Consider the following 18,295-nt stretch of genomic DNA (forward strand, 5'->3'; position numbering starts at 1 on the left):
TTTCAGAGTGCACCTCTTAACATCACCACCACCTCACGTGCTTGAAAACTGAAATTTATCACATAAACACTTTCCCAGGATGGGTGTATGCTGTGTTTGCTTTAATAAAATCCTCAAGAGAAAACAAATATTTCCATGCCTTCACGCTTAAAGAAACACTAAAAAAAAATAATAATAATAATTAGGAAAAGTCCTTACCCTTCTGAAATTAGTAATGAAATCAGCATGGGGCCAAAAGGAAGCAAAGGGGTGGCCCTTCAGAAGGGCCATGATTTTGTCTTGTGTTTAAAACCCCAGAGTGGCAGATCTGTAAAGACCAACAGAATCCTTTCAGTCACAGACATCCCACCATGGAAGCATAAAACTTGTCTTTTCCTGAAGAACAGTTTATGAATACATGAACACATCTCCAAGGACTTATTCCTATGGACACCATGAATCTGAACTGCGATGCTCTGTTTTCAAATATCGAGTTTCACATTTTCACAGCTTCTTTGGAATAACATTTGATACACAAACGGTGTAAGTGATACTCACAGACACAACAGGCACTCCTCTATAACCATATGGCCTCTCTATCTGCATTGCTTTTGTAGCAAATATATCCTGAGCCACTGAATTCAAACAAGAGATATTTAGGCGACTTAAAAATTCAAGCAAGCTATTACCATGCAACATTAAATGCATTCATTTCTATGAGCATCAAATTCCACCTATTAATGGATCAGCCATCCTTTGCAGCTCCTAATTTACATATCCAGCCTGCAAGCTGCTGAGGGGCCACTGGGTGTGAAATACATTAATACATTAAATCTGAAAAAAGGAAACTAAAGCCCACCATAATTCAACTTAATGGTCACATTTTCTTTACATGAAGCACCACCAAGTCCATGTCTTACAAACACACAGCCCATGAAGGCACCCCAGATGCAATGGGAGACTGAACACTCCAGAGTTTGTAAATGCAATACGTGCAGTGCTCACAACTGAAATGCATTCAAGTTCCATGCATCCTACATCCACCAGGTCACTAAATCCTATGCTACTGCATACTACAGAAGACAGTTTACCTGGACATATTTTACAATCCTAGACAACTTCTCAGCCCTTTTGCCAAACCAGACATTCAGTATTATCATCCTTAACGTAACAGCTCTTTTGATCCTGTAACAGCTAAAGTAGTGCTGGTACATCTATTCTTTGTCATGGTACAGAGCATTGATCTGATATCACACCTACAATTCACTTTTTTTTTGTGCACAGCTATCTGGAAACAGATGAAAGAGCAGCAGCGCACCTTCTATCATCCTACATAGGTGAATGAGCCTCTCCAGTATCCAACCCAAGGCAATTACAGCTACAGCAAGAAGAAAAATTTCTATTTCAAGTCTGTTGAAATAAAAGTCAGCAGAGGATGGACATGGGATAAATGTCACGTGAAAACATTCTCCTTTTTCTTAACTGGGCACCATGCAGTTAGGCAGCACCTGGGGGAGTGAGGGGCAATCACAAATCCAGCCTCTTTTTAGGTCTGTAGCAGCCTGTCCTCCACTGTAACAGGATATGATCAGTGATCTTATTCTCTGCTCCAACTTGCGAAACTAAATGAACTGACACTGGAGAATGAGCTTTGAAGTCCTTGAAGGAGGCCCACTGCAGTGCTGAATAAGGACAATTCCCAACAGCCCACAGCCACTGCTATGATACAAGCAAAAACAAAAGCAAAATCAAAAAATGTACAGTGCAGAATAATCAAGCCCTGATTTGTAACTAAAGTATTCAGAGAAAAAAAAAATGAAGAAAACCGAATATGGAAGGTTAACACAGAGTTTCATCAGAAGTCTTTCCCAAAAGTGACAGAACTGCAGCCAGCAATCAGGTGCTCTTTGGTCCAGCACCCAGGCTGCTGGGTGAGACCCACATCTTGTTCACTCAGGCACATCTCACAGGCATCAGCTACAGAAAATCTGCAGAAAGGAAGGGTAGAATTAGGTGAGCAGTGGGGAAGAAGTAAACACTACTCATTTACTCATAGGCCTTCCTACTCTAGCTTGTTGCCTGCCTCAGATGTCACAGCAATAAGCACCTGTTTAAGAAAACAGCAAAAAAACTCCACATGTAATCCAATCAAGACACACAATAAAGTCAGAGGTTAATCAGATCTGAGACATTAGGTCTCTTTCTGTCATTTCTGAGTGACATATCTGGCATGCAACACCACTGAGATGAAGATGAAGGTCAGGCAGAAACACCCACTTAATCTAGTGAGCCCCAAAATCCCAACATTTTCCCTTCCTATAGGAAGTTTTCTCCTTCCTTTAAAGGTATGAAGTTTTACAGCAATCAGCCAAGAAGCCTGTCAGGAGAAAAACTACATTTAATACTCTGGGTTTGAAACAGAACATTTCTGAGTAAAAATAGCTCCCTTTTTCGCTGTCTGCCAGATCTGGGAGGGAGGTGAAAATCTACAGGGACTTGATTTGATGTGTGAAGAAGCAGTATTCTATAGCAGTGAGTATGCACACACTTCTTTTAGGTCAAATAATAGCTCTGCAATAACACTCAGCTTGGAGGAGAAAACCAAAGGTTGGGATAGATGCACACTATCTGGCACTGAGTGCCATGACAATTCAAATGCATCCATCAGAAAAAGAAGGGAAAACTTGCAAATAAATATTTTTTAAAATCTCATCACCTTACAGTTTTTTTCTTTGAGATGGATTCCTTCAAATTCCATGTATCTGCTCTGCGATTGGCAATCGTGACAATTATCTTGCCAAAACATGAAAAAAAGATGTTCTGTCAGTATGAGATCCAGACACAGAACTGGCCAGCACACAGCCCCTTCCCCTAGGAAGGGAGAAACCACCTTCACCCAGTAGGTGCAGCAGACTCCCTCATCCACAGCTGTGTAGTGGTGCAGCAGAGAGATGCAGTATTTCACACACCATACTACATGCTTGGTCATTAAATACAGGTTTGTAAGCCTATAAAGTCACTGTTGCTTGCAAGTGCAGAGTAATTTTTTGCATGAACTAGCTTGTTTTGTGGTAGGCCCAAAATTTAATTAGTTTTCTCAGTTTTATTACTCCACATGGTCAAATAACAGCCTGGAGCTACCAGTCAGCTGGAACTGCATAAGGTCCAGAAAATTCTTACTGTGCTTTTCAGGACTGTTTACTATAACCATAAATCAGCAGCTAGCAAATGACTTTTTGCTCCAGCTCTTCTTGGCCACCAGCACCAATCCTAAATGATCCCATAAATCAATGCAGCAAGGGCAACTCTCAACTCCGGGGCCACAGAGGGAATAAGGTTGGAAGATCTGTTTCAAAAACATTACTATCCTTTGAGAGATACTGCAGCTATGATCACCTTGGGAGAAGCCACCCCGTGCTGTGGAAGGCAGTTACTGCAGCAGAAGGTTCCAGTCAGATGAAGAACACACAAACCAGTCAGCACAGCACAGCCTCTGGGATCCAGGTTGACTGAACAGCATTGCAGTAGTCACCCTCAAGGCAGGATACACAACAATTCCTCCAGAGCCCTGGGACCCTTCTCACACTTGTTTCCAAGTACTTCACTAGACCAATTCAGAATGAAGTTTTCCAGTAGTTTTTGTTAAAGTTCCCATTTTCTGCCTTAGAGCACATTGATCCTTTCTCTATCAAGCAGTAAGCATGGAGAACATGGCTCACTGGCTGCAGGCTGCCATCAGCAAGCAGTTCCACCACAATTATACATCACAAACAAGCACGCTACACAAAACAAGGCCTTCATCATCAATGGTACGTAATTGTGAAGGATCACAGAAGGTTCTTCCTTGGAGAACGGCTCCTTGAAGAAGTTGTGTGAGGTGCTATGGCAGTCACAAACAGCTTTGCCTCCAGCCACCTCGCTTACTTTTCCCCTCATGCAACTCAGGAAACTCCAGGGTACGCACTGCTTACAGAGGATGTCAAGTATCAAAGAACATGAAGAACAGCTCCTAGGGGGAAGATTGATCTTGCTTGTTTAACATCAGTTTCATACATCATTACTCTTCTCACCAGTAACACAGGGTCACTGCAGACAGCTGTTCCTAAGCAACAAGAACATATACTAAGAATACATACATCCTCTGCATCTTGCTAGTGCTGGGAATTTAGTATTTAGAGCTGAACAAACTCAAAGTCCATGTGAGATTTCTGTGCATTCTATTCATAATTCCATGGCGCTGAGAACAACCTACTGGCTCTGTTAATTAGTACCTGCTAAACAGGGTCATGTCCAGAGATCTACAACTCTTCACTGGTTTGTGTTTTTCAAACACAGAAGTTGCTATCAGGAAGTTCTGTGTTGGTCCCACAGCAGCTGATGAGACAGCAGCAGCAGCCTTTGCATAAGACAGCCCAAGGCAAAATGTCAGTCTCAAGGCAGCTCTACTCCAACAGAACACTCCATAAGTAAATAAATAAGATCAAACCCACTAAAACACACACACACACTTTACAGACTCAGAATTACCAGGTAGCTGCTGGAAGGATGCAGTATGCAGGGCACACGTGTGGGAGATAAGGGTATCCAAAGGGGCTTCAGGGAGCTGAGCAGCCACATTCTAGGGAGAGCTTTGGAAGAGCTCAGCCCATCACTGGATTTCCACTATTTTGTTTCAAGGTGTGTTGGCACCAGGATGATTTCAGGCCAACACACTGTAGGATACTTAATAGGGAGGCAGAGAGAGATCACAGCTTCCTCGGTTGCTGCCAAACTCAAACATGCCCAATGCTGCATTTAATTTGCAAGTGTGTGCCCAGGTACATTTGTGTTCACTGCAAATAAATGAAGGCAACAAGAACATCATACTTCCTACTACACACTTTCCATGTCTGGCAGAAGTAAGTTTAAAAGGCCTGTAAATGCTGAGGCATAAATGCTGATGGCTTGGAAAAGCACCTCCAAACTGTTTCAACTTGCTAGGCAGCTGGGTTTGTTCCTCAGGAGACAGGATGATCTCTTCCTCCTCTCTCCCTTCCATCATAACAGAGCACATAGCTAGAGCACAATGCACCAGCTGATTTGCAGAATGGCATCAATCCAGTCTGTGTTTACAGCTTTTTCCCCCTCCTTTCTTTTTAAACACGAAGGCTTAAATGTTCTGTTTGCTTCAGTGATTTTCTGTGTGCAAGACAGGATTTGAGAACAATGCATTAGCAAAGATCTATGTGCCTAAAACCCACCCAGCACATTCAGCTGGAATGGCAAAATGCAGCTACTGCAGCCTCTCACTGCAGCTGGGATCAGGGATACAGCAGCCTGAATGCAGCTTGCTGTGCCCCTCAGATGCTACTCTCCAACACACAGGTTTTCAGGAAGCTCAGACAGCAAAGGTACACAAATGTGTAATGAGTAGGAAGCCTCCTGAGGCTTTTACAAATCTAGAGACATCAAGCTGCCAGTAACTCACGAGCTGCGTAAGACTGACTCAGCCTCCATGTGCTTTTCACTGTGTTTCTTAAGACTCCTTAAAACATTTCAGGAGATGCCTCATTCTACCAGCACAAGCTTCACTGTGCTGCATCTCTTACACTGCTGATGTCTGGATCACACTGATGGCTTTTACTTCCAGCTTCATGCTCAAGGCTATCAAGCAAAGCCAACTGTCAGCATACAGGCTGGTGGGGACTGCAGAGAGGAGTATCCCAACAGCCAGGGAAAGGGGAGGTGGTGTGGCTGATCACAAACTATTCATGCTGCAGGATTAATACCAAGCTCAGGGACTGGCTGGTGTTCAGTGTGCAGTGGTATCAGAATACGAAGCAGGAACTTGGGGAATTTTTGCTGCTCACCCTGCAAGAAGTGGGAAGATTAATGATCTCCAGGTAGCTTTCTCATGCTGAGCAATCACTCCAGGCTATCATGGCTAAAAGCCAAATCTTGGCACAAGCCCTGAAGTGTTGGGAGATTGCCATCCATCGTAACAACACTGGGGACAGAAACAGGCTGATCCAGACAGGATAAAATACAAAGCATTACCCAGCAGAAGTATTTGCTGCTCAGTGCCTCACTTTCTCTCCTTGACTGAAGAGAAGAAAAATTCCCATCTCCCCTTTCCTGGGGACTGCTGCATTCAGAAGAACCCCTGGCAGAAGGCAGCAAGAGGCTGACAATCCAGACAACATCAGCAAACCAATTTCCTTCAGCAAAACCAGATCCTCTATTACCAGCCCATTCTACCCTTCAAGTCTGTTCACAGGGCAATGAATTTGAAGGGATTTTTTTTTTTTTCTCTAACCCCATAACCCAAAATGAAGGAGTCAAAGGGTTAATGCTGCATGACAAAGGTCAGCACAGTTTGGGGAGGGAGGAGAAAGGCAAGCATTGTGGTCACAGACAGCAGCTCCCGGCACCCAAAATGCCACTTGAGAAATGTAAAGTGATGGCGTTGCTCAGAAAAAAAGGCCTGAGAGCCCCTGCCTAAATCCCAGGGCTTTATCATTCATAAAGCCCAGCCCCTTGAGTCATTAATCGTGTGCTCCATGGCCGGCCCCTCAAAGAGCAGCAGATGACACATGCCCAGCTGCCATTGCAGCCCCTCCTCAAGGTAGCGGGGCAGAGGCAGGTGCACCCCCAGTGCCCTCTGCTCGAGACTAATCTATTCTCCCTCCTTGTCCTCTGCCTTTCATCTCCTCCAGCAGCCCACGCTGACAACTGTAAATGAGATTAGACTTCAAGGCGTGGGGCAGATGCAGAACTCCCTCTGTGCATTGCCAAGAGACCCTTGTAAAGTGTCTTTCCCCTTTACAATGCACAGCTTGATGGATGGGGGAAAAGGGAGAAAGCTTCTAGTCATGTTCATAGACATGTCCAATAAGCAGACAAGGCAGACCCTGGTGCTAATCTGTTGTCATACTGAGCAGTCTTTCCATCAGCACCTCTGATTCTCCCATCCATATTAGAGTCAAAGTTTATTGCTTTGTCTCACTTCCTATTTCTAGCTCCTGTAACCTCCTCTTTGCAGTGCCACGCTGCTCACATGCAGACATAATGCTCTGATGGGCTCGAATCTAAAGAGAGAGCAGAAGTCCAAAATCCAGGTAATGACTTGAAGGTAGCACACGACTCCCACCCACACTGCTGCTCACACAGACATCGTTTCCTATTCCCCACCTTTCAGTTCTCCTCTGCCTGCTCCCAGTGAGCCACACCAACCAGCAAAGCAACAGAAAGTGGTAAAATCACCCAGGCACAAACCTACAGAGAGCTTCCAGCCTCAGCCACAGCCCTCTGCCACTAACAGCAGCCAGGGAAACTTCTCAAAGGGAAGTGTGGTGTTGAGCTCAACAGTGTCCCAGTAAACAAACTGGAATTTCTTTTATAGCATGGGAAATAACTCAGCTGCGTTAAAATCTATCCTGAGAAAAGGGGCATGGTTAAAATAAAAGATCATCAAGTTCAACATAATTCCCTTTCTTAGTTACCACCAACCACGATCACAGCTGGCCTGGTTTTATGGATTGCTTTTTGCAATTTCAGTCATGCAGGAACCAGCCCTGGATTGAAGGAGGCTGCAAAGGCAGCATATTTTCAAGAACATTTTAATGCTTTAGAGACTGTGACAGAGCAGGTTCAGCTGCACCCACTGCTGGTAGTGTCAGCAACTGAACCCTTCCTGACAAGCACACGCCTGGTCCAGAATCATGCAGTCTCATTTCTGAGCTCAACTTTTCCATTAGCTGCCCACACAGACCGGGTAACTTGGCATCTCTCTGCATTCCCCATAAACTCTGTTCATCTGTTGCCATCACACCCACGTGCAAGTCTCAGGAAATAATCCAGGATTCCTAAAGCAGCTGCAACAAAAACACAGCCTGGATTGACAAGCAATAGAATCAAGGTGCTGTGCCAGAGAGGAGGGTCTTTTGGGAGAGCTGCGTGTGGGGCTATTTAAAACAAGTTTGTTGTCATGACTACACACCAAGGTACGGGTGAGAAGAAGTGAGAACTCCAAGATGAGGGCTGATAATATAAATTCACCCTTGAAATCACGACAACCATGGGGATGAGACAGAGATGAGCTCTTGGCATCTAAAGCAGCTAAAAGCCACCTCTGGAAGGCAGTTTGGTCCTAATAAGGAACACCATCATCTTAGATAGTTCCTTTTACCCAGTATGGCCGAGGGCTGCATAATACCGATTAGCTACAGTCTTCTCTAAAGCAGGGACACTGGGGACACAGAGGCAAAGAAGGGTACCCGAGGCCTTAGAAAGGACGTAGCAAAGCAGGAACAATCATCCAGCTTGGATTCAAATAGGACGTGCGTGCAAGGGAATTAACGAGGGATCTTAGTAGCACACAGAAGCATGAAACTGCCAGGACCAGCTACTGGGATTGTCTCACTTTTAAGATTATCTGAAGATGAGCAAAAGAGAACATTTTTGGCCACTGAAGAATAAGTGAATACAATGCAAATGGCTGTGGAGAACAGAGAAAGGCAATGCCTTGCTCTGCTCAGAGCCTGGATTCCACACAGCCTGTGGTGTGCTCAGTGACAGTGCAGGCTCTGTAGAAGGCAGCAGATGCAGAGTTAATGTGTGTGTGGGGGTGGAGGGTGTTTATGAGCACAATAAATAAATGTATGAAACCCTATAAAAGTCCCCATATAAAAGTGAGTTAGAGCTGCTCGAGGGCCATGGCCTCATATTAAAAAAAATGCTTCTCTTCAGCATGGCATGAAACAGCAGCTGTACTGTAACTTTCCGGCTGCAGCACTGGAAAGCTGCCTGTCTGCTAGCTCCCAGACTCCTGGGTGAAGTCTTGACCCCCCCAAACGCTCTGGATGTTGTTCTGGGGAGGGCTTCTTTGAACATCAAAGCCCAGGAAGCAGTGCTGGACCTGTCGGTTTGCTAAATCTTAGTTTTTACTTCTTAAAAGATGCAGGAGATTGTGGCTTCAGTCACTGACAGCTCCCAGTGTGACAGAACAGAGCTGGATCAAAACAAATAGAAAAATTCTTCCAGAAATCAGTGTTTTTTGCTTCCCCTCCAAAACAAATAAGGAAAAGCACAGCTTTAAGGCTGAGCAGCAATATTCACCCAGAAGTTCTGAGTTTTTCATTTAAGACAGTGAGAGGGGAGGGTCAAAACCACCCCAAAATCCTTACATTTTATATGTCTAAACAGAAAACTACTTTTTTGTCAGTAAGCCCAAAGAAAAGTTTTGCAAACTTCATCCCTGCCCCCCCCGTCCCCGTCCCCCCCCCAAAAAAAGTGAAAAGCTTTAATAGTAATTTCATTCTCACCACTGTCAAGAGCAAGTAGAGGGGATTGCTGACCTCTCCTTTGCACCATTTACCATCACATGAAATCACCCTGGAAACAAGAGACTTGCAGACTCCCAGCCTGAACATTCCCAACTGCTCCAACACTTTCCCCAGGTTCTTCTTTTGTTCTGCTGCCTGCTGGGAGATGCTGAATGCAGAAGCCCACATGCCCCACCTGAACAGGTGACTTAAACTTTGGTCCCAGACCATAAGTCACACTTGCACAGGGCACATAAATCTTTGGCCACTCCTTTCCACATTAAACACATGTAAGGCCAGGCTGTATCTCCCAGCAGAGCTGCAACAAGACTGTCCTCATGTTCCACACAGATGCCAGTTAAACAAAACATTCTCCTCTCCTACCATCACAGAGCTGCTGAGATAGCAACCTTGTTCCACGACAAACAGCATCCTGTAATTCACTGCAGGGCTAATTGCATTGCAGAGCTGATATTGCTCTCCAGGAAGACGTCAGCTCCTCGGCTTTGCCCATGGGCAACAAGGACCTTATTGATGCATTCAGGACTCACAACCAGCAGTCACAGGTTGCATTCTCTTTGATAACAAAGCCTTACAGACAAGGCTTAGAATTCCACTGCAGTCCTAATTGAAACATAGCTAATTATCAGAGTCCTGTCTTTGCAACCCAAAAAAAAAGACATCTACTATTCAGACAAGTCCAGGGGGAAATTACCCATTCCTTCCTTTGAGCCTGAGGTAGCTACCAGCCAAGATCCCCATTCCACAAGGACTCAATGACTTCAAAGGATGCTTGTAGAATCAGACTCCAAATTAGGTCCAACTCTAGAGACGGGAGAGAATTCCAAACGGCAGCAGCAAACACTCAGCTCAGAACACAAACAGCTTGTCTCGAACCCAAGTTTGGAGTAGCAGCATTTCCTACGAGCCCCAGCAAATTCAAATACACCACACAACTTAGGTGTGAACAACAGTTATAGTAACCTAATTCCTCACTGCCAGTTGCTTGACTGAGCAACATCAAATGTGCTGCAGTCCAGACGTGTGGCTTAGCAGCTGGTCATGGCTAAGCAGATATAAACGTGCACTCACCAGAACTGGTTTCTGGCTGGATGATAACAAGACCCCCAAGGAACCAAGAACATTCTTTTGCGGAGACTGCACGGCAGCCTTCAGCTTTGTAGGTCAGCCGTACAGAAGGAAGATTGCTGCCTTGCAATGCAGGGACAAAAACCCATCAGAACTTTAGCAATGCCAGGACAATGCCAGCATCACAGTAAGTTCACTTACAGAAGATGACATTTATACAGACATGCAAGAGCACAGAAGTTTTTGACACCCAGAGTGTGCTGCAGTTTAGAAGCAAGTCAACCCTAGAAAAATCCTTCAGTTTATAGCTGCTTCACATTTCAGCTTGGCAGATGGAAGGAACACCAGAAAGCAAACGTCAGTTAAAGCAGCTAAAAGCATAATTTACAAACTGGAATCTGCAGCCCAAATTCTCAGCAGCTCTAACTCAGAGCTCTGCAGAGCTGTGTGCATTTCACCTGGCTCCAGATCGGACCCCCAGTACTTATCTGATATGACCACAGCCTTTGGTAGAAAAGCAGATATTTTGCTTATCCTGTAGAAGTTAAAAGCAGCAGGTCTTCCACTGGAACAAATAGGCGTAATCCTGCGCGAGTCAATTTAGAAACTAGGGAACCTTTTTAAATAATAAAGCATTGATTTTACAGCACTGGTCCTTGTTTGCCAGTCTCAAAGAGAAGAGATCCTTTCACCCAATGAGTAATGACAGTGCAGTGCTCAGAGCACCTACTGCAGCAGCTCTGCTCAGAGCTGTGCTGCAGGGTGGTCAGGCTGGGCCCACTTCTGCACCTGGCAGCTCTGATAAGGAACAGAGAGGAAGGCCCAAAGCAGTAATGATGATAATGACTTGCATGCTGGGAACTGGGAACACGGAGCTCCTAGATGGTATGTTAAAAGCACACAAAATCTAGTACAGAGGAAATTAAGTGAGGGTTACACTCTTTGCTCACAAGACAGAGACAATACATCCGTTGTTCACATACCTGATCAAACAGAGCTTTCCAGTGCTGAGAGGCAAAGCATAAAGGGAGGAAAAAGAACAAAAAGGTATAAGAGCAACGACATTAATATGCAGTAAACTATAGAAATATATTCTACAGAGAAATAACCAAATGATTTAGTGCCATTTCCAATATCCTTCTTCATCCCAGAACCACCTACCCTTCCGGGGGGAGGAGGCAGGGAATCTACCAACCACAGGGAATAGACTTTCCATTTACAAATCCAAATTAAGAGGAACTCAGAACATTCATGTGTTAATTCTGTTTTCTTCTGCTTTGTCTACTTGCAAGCAAGTAAGGAATAAAAGGCTTTTTATTCACCAGGATCAAGACAGCTTGGTGTATGTTGAGGGGAGGGAGGAGTCAGCAATGCTTTTACAGATCACTGTGGCCCAGCACCGACCCACAGACTGCCCCATCTGGTTCTGAACCTTGTCCTCTGCCTGCTGCTAACTGTGGCAAGGATTTGTTGCAAGGCCTTTGATAACCCCCATCAGGTCTCAGAATCACATCTGTCCACATGTAAGAAATAGGTAATACTTCTTGTACAAGGTGGAAGGGGAGAAGGATGGAGAGAATCTATTACACAGATTTATCCCACAGCTTCTGTTCCAGATCTGCCTTAAAAGCTGTGCATAGAAAGAGGATCCATTTCAATGCAGACTATCATGTGAAAACTCCACAAGTTCTTCTCTTCACTAGGGAACAGAAAGAACAAGCTGATGACTGGCTCCACTTTATGCACTGTACAAAGACCGGTGCCACACCACCTCCTACCCATCACTGCTGCCTCACAGCACCAGAATATAGGAAATTCCTAATGAAGTGCTTAACTCTCTTATCTCCTGGATTTTCATTCTATGATTCTATGATTTGGGGTCAGAAGAGAAAACATTCCATGGAGCAAGTGACCTGGGTAACTGCTGGTTTGTATTCCCCACAAACCTGCATGTTCTCGGTTCTCCTTGCCTGAAGTGCTGTTCAGCACAACACTTTGTTGCTGCCTCATTCAGCTTCCCAGAAAACCAAAATGAGAAAATTAACAAACATAAGACTCACATAAGCAAATCTCCTCACTAGGATACATGCAACACAAAGCTCTGGTGAGAGTGATATCCAGTTCTCTTAAGAATATTTTCTTTCCCTTGGTAGGCTGATCTAAAGCAGAACTGACTGGGGAGACAGTGGGGTATCAGGACACTTAATCAGTTCAGCTGTTGGCTCCCACCTTCCCCATATCCCCATCCATTTATAAACTCCCATTCATCATCATAAATCAGCCCAGCACTTTAAAGAGAACATTTTGGGACTGCTTGAATCCTGGCCTTGTGAAATGCTGCTCTGAGAGCTGTAATGACATCACAGCTGAGCTCTCACATGCTGTCAAGGCTGTAACAGCCAAACATCCTCTGTGTAATATTTTTGTGGCTAACAACAGACAAAGAGCTAACCTTGTGTCAGCAAGGCCAAGCAGAAGAGCTCACGTCAAAATCTCAGATGTAATAACAGAAAATCAGCCCCAAGTCAGGTCTCAGGGGAGCACGCTCCCAGCACAGAGCAGTCTGAATGTTCAGGGATGATGCTCTGCAGCCTGCTTGTTTCAGCAGGAAATCCTTGGCTGTGGAGAAGGAGGGCATTTACACCGCTTCCTGCTCTTCTGACTTGCAGATGATACACGATACCTCAAGCTTCTGCCATATCATCTATTGCCAGGTCTCAGCAGCTTCCCATAAGAAATGCAACTGCAGGCTCTAGCTATGTTTCCTGCAGTCAACAAAATAAGGTACAAGAGTCAAATAACAATGCAGATCCCAAAGTAAGTAACACTGCGAGCTGGATCAGACCCAAGCTGTCCTACCTCAAGGTCAAGCAGCATGTCAGTAGCAGAACTAGGATGATAATCTAGATTTCACTGAGGAAAGCTCACAGTCTGCCTACCGAGCCAGGAGCCCAATCCTGCCAGGCACTCAGCACTTCACTTCTCCTGGACACAAAAGCACAACAGTTCTCATAGAATAAAAGGTCACAAGAATTAGGATTTGGAAACATGTTCATTGAATGTTCCTTGAAAGCCATCCTTCCCTATGAAAACTGTATATTCCCTTGATCAGGCATGCTCCACTGCCAGCTGTCCGGCAGTTTTGTAGCAGAGGACAAACTGCAGTACGTTTCCTTCTGAACGTTCAGCACTAAGAAATACAGCCTGGGGAAAGCAGCTCCAGCAGGCAAGTGCACTTCCTCTGCTGTCCTCTGGGAGGAAAATTCGGCAACCAAATTCTAGGGGACTCGGAAGGGGCTGGGGGATCAGGAGTCAGCACTGCCCCTAACAGCTCCATGCGGGTTCCACTAGCAACATCATAAAAAAGTAGAGGGAAAAGAAGATGTGCCATTGCTGGAAGCTTAAATTACAAGCGTTGCTTTCACCCAATGCAAGCTCCTAGAGACAGCCCACCAGAAAGACATGCAGTATCACTGCTTCATCCTCCCGTAGGCAGGCACACAGTCTGAGCTTCTCTCTGCAGGCTGAGCAGACACTTGCCAGAGTTTGCTGGGAAGGAGAGCTGCAAACAGTCCTAAGATGCACCAGGAATGCAGGATCTGTTCACATTCATTCCCCACCCCACCCCCCTCCAGACAGGTGCAGAGCGAGCTCCTGCCCCTGGCAGATGCAGTACGACCAGCTCAGCTCTGCAGGCTCTGCTGCTCAGCCCGGCAGGAGCTGATTCAAAGCACGCAGGACCACTCGGTGTCCTTCTAGGCTGGATGAGCAGAGACAGAATGGTACCAAATTAACCCATCCTCAGATGCAACCGGAGCCCTGAGGGTGAAGGGAGGTTGTCAAATTGGGGGAAAAACTTCCTTCTCTGTTGCTCGGGAGCTGGAAGAGGAAACGGGGAGTGCTCACATCAGTCACCTCCGAGAGGCTGGGACTCTGGAAAAGCCCTCTGTCCCCAGGAAGCCCCTCAAGCCAAGGCAGCAGCCCCTCTCCTGCCTCCAGAGACGCCTTCGCGCACAGCCCCGCTCCCCCTGCCCGCAGCCCGGCAGCCGCAGCTCACTCGGGGCTGCGTCTCCCACCGGCGCGGCTCCGGGCGGGCAGGGGGTCCGGCCAGGACACCGCAGCCGGGGCCGGACGGGGAGGAGGCGGGACGGCTTTCCAGGACGGGGAAGACTGCCGGAGTCCGCATTCGCCCGGCGGCGAGGGGAGAGCGGGGCGGGGAGCGGCGGGGATGGAGCCGGCGTCTTTACCTCGTCCTAGAGGGTCACCGGCCCTATTCCTCCCCCCGGCCCGGACTTCACTTATAAATAGCTTGAGCCGATTAGCCAGGCCCGGAGGAAAGGGGTGAAGGCATTGAGCTAAGGAAACTTACATCCTCTGCGGCCATAGGTAGGACATCCTCGGAGTCGAGCACCTCGATTTCTTCCGCTTCTGAGCCGGCAGCCACAGCAGGGGAAGAGCTGGCGTGAGGTTCCGGCAGCCTGTCTCCCATGCTTGGAAACGGTCCCCCTCCAGCCCCCGCCTCCCCCCTTCTCCCCAGATCCTTAAAGAAATTAAACCTAGCTGCCGCTTGGCAAACTTTCAAGCGCAGCCGAGCCTGCCTTCATGACTCCCACAGCCGGGAGGGGAGGAAATCCTCCATCCAGGGAACATCCAATTAGCGCGGGCAGGCGGCATCCCGGCGGCCGGCTCCGGACGGGGCAGGTGGTGACCCCTCCCCGCGCCGACTTGGCCGGCTCTCCTCCTCCCGCCCCCGCGGCCGGGCGCCGTCCCCAGCCCCGGGCACGGCCCCGAGGGGGACCGGGGGGAGCTGCGCGGCCCCGGGGGCTTTGGGAGGCAGAGCCCAGGAGCGCGGAGCGCGGCGGAGGACGCGGGCGGGGCGGCGGCGAGGAGAGGTAGGGGGAGCACCGCGGGGAGCCCCTGCCGGTCCCGTTTCCAGATGCCGGCCGGGCGGCTCCGTGCGCCCTCGGTTTCGCTGAGCAAATGCGGGAGCGCGGGGTTACCGCGGCTTTTTAAACCTAACTTCTGCTGCCCGGGGATGCTCGCGATTCGGGCTCGGTGCGGCTTTTTTAATCCTTCACCGTAATTATTTGTCCCTATACATTAAGATGGGCGTCTTAATCATCTGGAGCCTGGATTAGGAACTTGAGGAATGCCCTGACGGAAGGCAGAAATACAGCAGTTTTAGCTTCTTCCAATCAAGTACGGGAATAGCAGGTTGGCGGGGGCAGGGCCGGGCTGATGCTGCCGCTGCTTTGCGCTGTGCTGGCTGGCAGAGGAGCACGGAGCCGGGGGGAGAGGATCCAGAGCCTCAGGCCAACGCTGTGTGACACAGGAGTTGTAATACCAGGTCACATAGACTTCAACCACAAGGACAGAACCAAGCAAGAATTCCTTCTTTTCCTTACAGAGTTGTTTAAAAGGCAGCCAGCAAGAAGAAAAGCTAAATAATAATAACAGATGAACGCAGATAGAATACCTCTGGAGCTGCAATAGGATCTTCCATCCAGCAGTAGCACACAGCAGAAATTCCCTCTTCCATCCACAGCTGCCAAAAGCTCCATGCTGGGTATCACTTTTGATCTAGGTCAAATTAGTCCCACACTGTGATGGCAAACCCAGCAGGCCTGGGTGCTTAGCTGTGAGCACCCAAACCACACAGCAGGGAGGAGCACAACCCTGTTGAAGGCAAACACCCAGCTGGGCTGATGCTGCTGGGCAGCTGCCCAGAGCCCCTCCAATCTGCTCCTCCAAAATGTAAGGGCAGGCCACCAAACCCAGCACTTGAGAAGCACTAGCCCGCTTTACTTGTAAAACACCATCCCTGCTAAAATATTCCAGGCCATGAACAGCTATTATAAAGACAATCTCTTTTTGATTAAAAACCTAAACCTCATCAAAACTTCAAAACAGATGGATGGGAAAAAAAATATACTATGCCAGCAGAAAGAAGCAGCAATCATTTAAAGATGTCTTTATGGAGGAAGGAGGAGAGTTTTAGAAGAATAAATGAGATGTATTTCAGGGGTAACAGGTTCCACACAGCTGGGGACTGCCATGTCAAGAGCTCTGTATTCCAGGAGCTGGCAGGAAAACACTAACCATGAGATCTAACATAAATGCAGTAAACAACAGGGAGAGCTGCAAAAGCCTTACCTTAACACCAAATCCCCATTAAACTGGAAAACTGCTTCAAAATTATAAGTTCATTTTTCTTCTGTAAGGAATGTTTCCACTAGTGCCAATGAATGCTTTGGGGTTTTTTTTTGTTGGTTTTTTTTTTTTTTTTTTCCTTCCCCAGGGAAATATCTCTGCACATTGCACATATGAGCTAGTGCTGCGCTATAATTGTCACAGAAAGGAAATTAACAGTATTCTAATGAGGAGTTTTGTTACAGACAAATGATCGTCTTCCAAGTCTGTGAGAGCCTCTTAATTTAGTCTGTCATTTCTCCCCACTGCATACCCTGGTGATTCTACCTTGGAAAACAGTAATTGCTAGAGACACCAGGGAGCTGTGGGCCAACACAGAGCAGATGCAAACAACACAGAAGGGTTACAGAAGGAATTCAGAGAGACGAAGCTTGAGATAATAAACCCCAGTACATTATCACATTCAGTCATATAGGCAATCCTTGATATGCCTAATACTGCAAACAAAATGTAGACACAGGTCCTTCCTGCATGGGAAGTGGCTAAAAAGGTCAACTAATGAATATGCAATGTGAAATCCCTCAAAGGGACCAGCCAACATCTGTCAGCCAAGCCTCCCAAAACAAATCAAAACAGTTGGTTCATGGGCCCTTTTTCCACCCAAAGAAGCCCCAAAGGCTTTTACAAAACTGCACAGCTCTCACGGTTGAAACCAAATGGAGGAATCTATGCAGCTTGATGACTGCATTGGAGCTCAGAGATCTGAACGTGGAAGGCTACTGCTGAAGCAAAATGCACTATTTGGGATCAGAAGCCAAAAGCACTGCACCCTAGCAAGAAGCTAGATAGCACAAACAAAGTTATAACTGGATCAAGCCAGGCAGATTAACCCATTCAGACTCATGAAGATCTGTAAGGACCACAGGCTGTATGAGCCGATGGTTGCTGTGTCCAAAAGGTAACAGGGACAAAGGGTGCTTTGAGCGAGGACAAGCCTCACATTTTAGGGTTAATGTGAATCAGACCATATGACCTGACTTACAGCATCTGCCTCATTCATGAATGCTTTCCCTCCTGAAGAAAAGCGAGCAAAACCAAGCTCCAGTCCCTTCTATCAGATCAGCCCCACAGTGTTTAAGATGTCTTTGCACCTTTTCAACCGTTACCTGATGGGATCACAACACACATGGATGGTTCATTCCAAATTAAAACAACTGTTTGAAATGAGACCAATCCGTAACTCAGGGTTAATTTTCACCATAAAAATCAAGCCATGCTTACAATTCATCCAGAACTGGCAAGCTTTCTGGCAGGAGGCCGAAGCTGGGAGGTGAAGGATGGTCTCCAAGGATGATGAACCAAGATCGTTGTTCTCACAGTGCTTTTGCACCAAGGCCAGGCGACTCGCATAGCAGGTTGAACAGGAAGCGGAGATGGAGTTTGTTTCAAGGGGAAAAAATAATAAAAAAACACTAGAAAACGTTGACAGGATGAGAGGAAAGAAAACGGATAAGGAAAAAACACTGCTAAGAGAGTGTGAGTGAAAAGAGGAGCAAATGGGCCGCTGCTCTTCCTGCCAACCAGCACTGAACAGCAGCAGTTGGACTTTTAAGACTTTCTCTGCGTACTCAGTGAGTGCAACACTTTCACATCAGTGACTGTAATTCTCAAGGGCTGCAGGAGGTCTTGGCTTGTGAACATTGTAATTCTTAACTAGGTGCTATAATTACACAGCATTCAGAGGGAATACGAGCCGCTCAGCGTCTGCTACGGCA

General features: G+C 46.8%; 1 protein-coding gene across 7 annotated transcripts in view; it reads right to left on the reverse strand.

Moving 5' to 3' along the window:
* Positions 1-17,866, reverse strand: part of RHBDL3 (rhomboid like 3) — a 50,695-nt gene extending 32,829 nt beyond the window's left edge. Inside the window, exons 1-2 of one of the 7 annotated variants that reach the window (XM_090121941.1) lie at positions 14,740-15,148; positions 11,354-11,377 (exon numbers count right to left, since the gene is read on the reverse strand). In XM_090121941.1, the coding sequence (XP_089978067.1) occupies positions 11,354-11,377; positions 14,740-14,859 (144 nt within the window). In that variant the 5' untranslated portion in view covers positions 14,860-15,148. Of the gene's footprint in view, positions 1-3,375; positions 3,757-11,353; positions 11,378-14,739; positions 15,149-17,801 lie in introns of those variants that run through there. The other 6 variants (XM_090121944.1, XM_090121947.1, XM_090121943.1 and 3 more) reach the window with 6 other exon arrangements.
* Between the last annotated feature and the right edge of the window lie 429 nt (positions 17,867-18,295).

Source organism: Phasianus colchicus, chromosome 20 (genome assembly GCF_987193195.1).
Source record: "Phasianus colchicus chromosome 20, bPhaCol1.hap1.1, whole genome shotgun sequence".
In the NCBI taxonomy this organism is placed as follows: Eukaryota; Metazoa; Chordata; class Aves; order Galliformes; family Phasianidae; genus Phasianus; species Phasianus colchicus.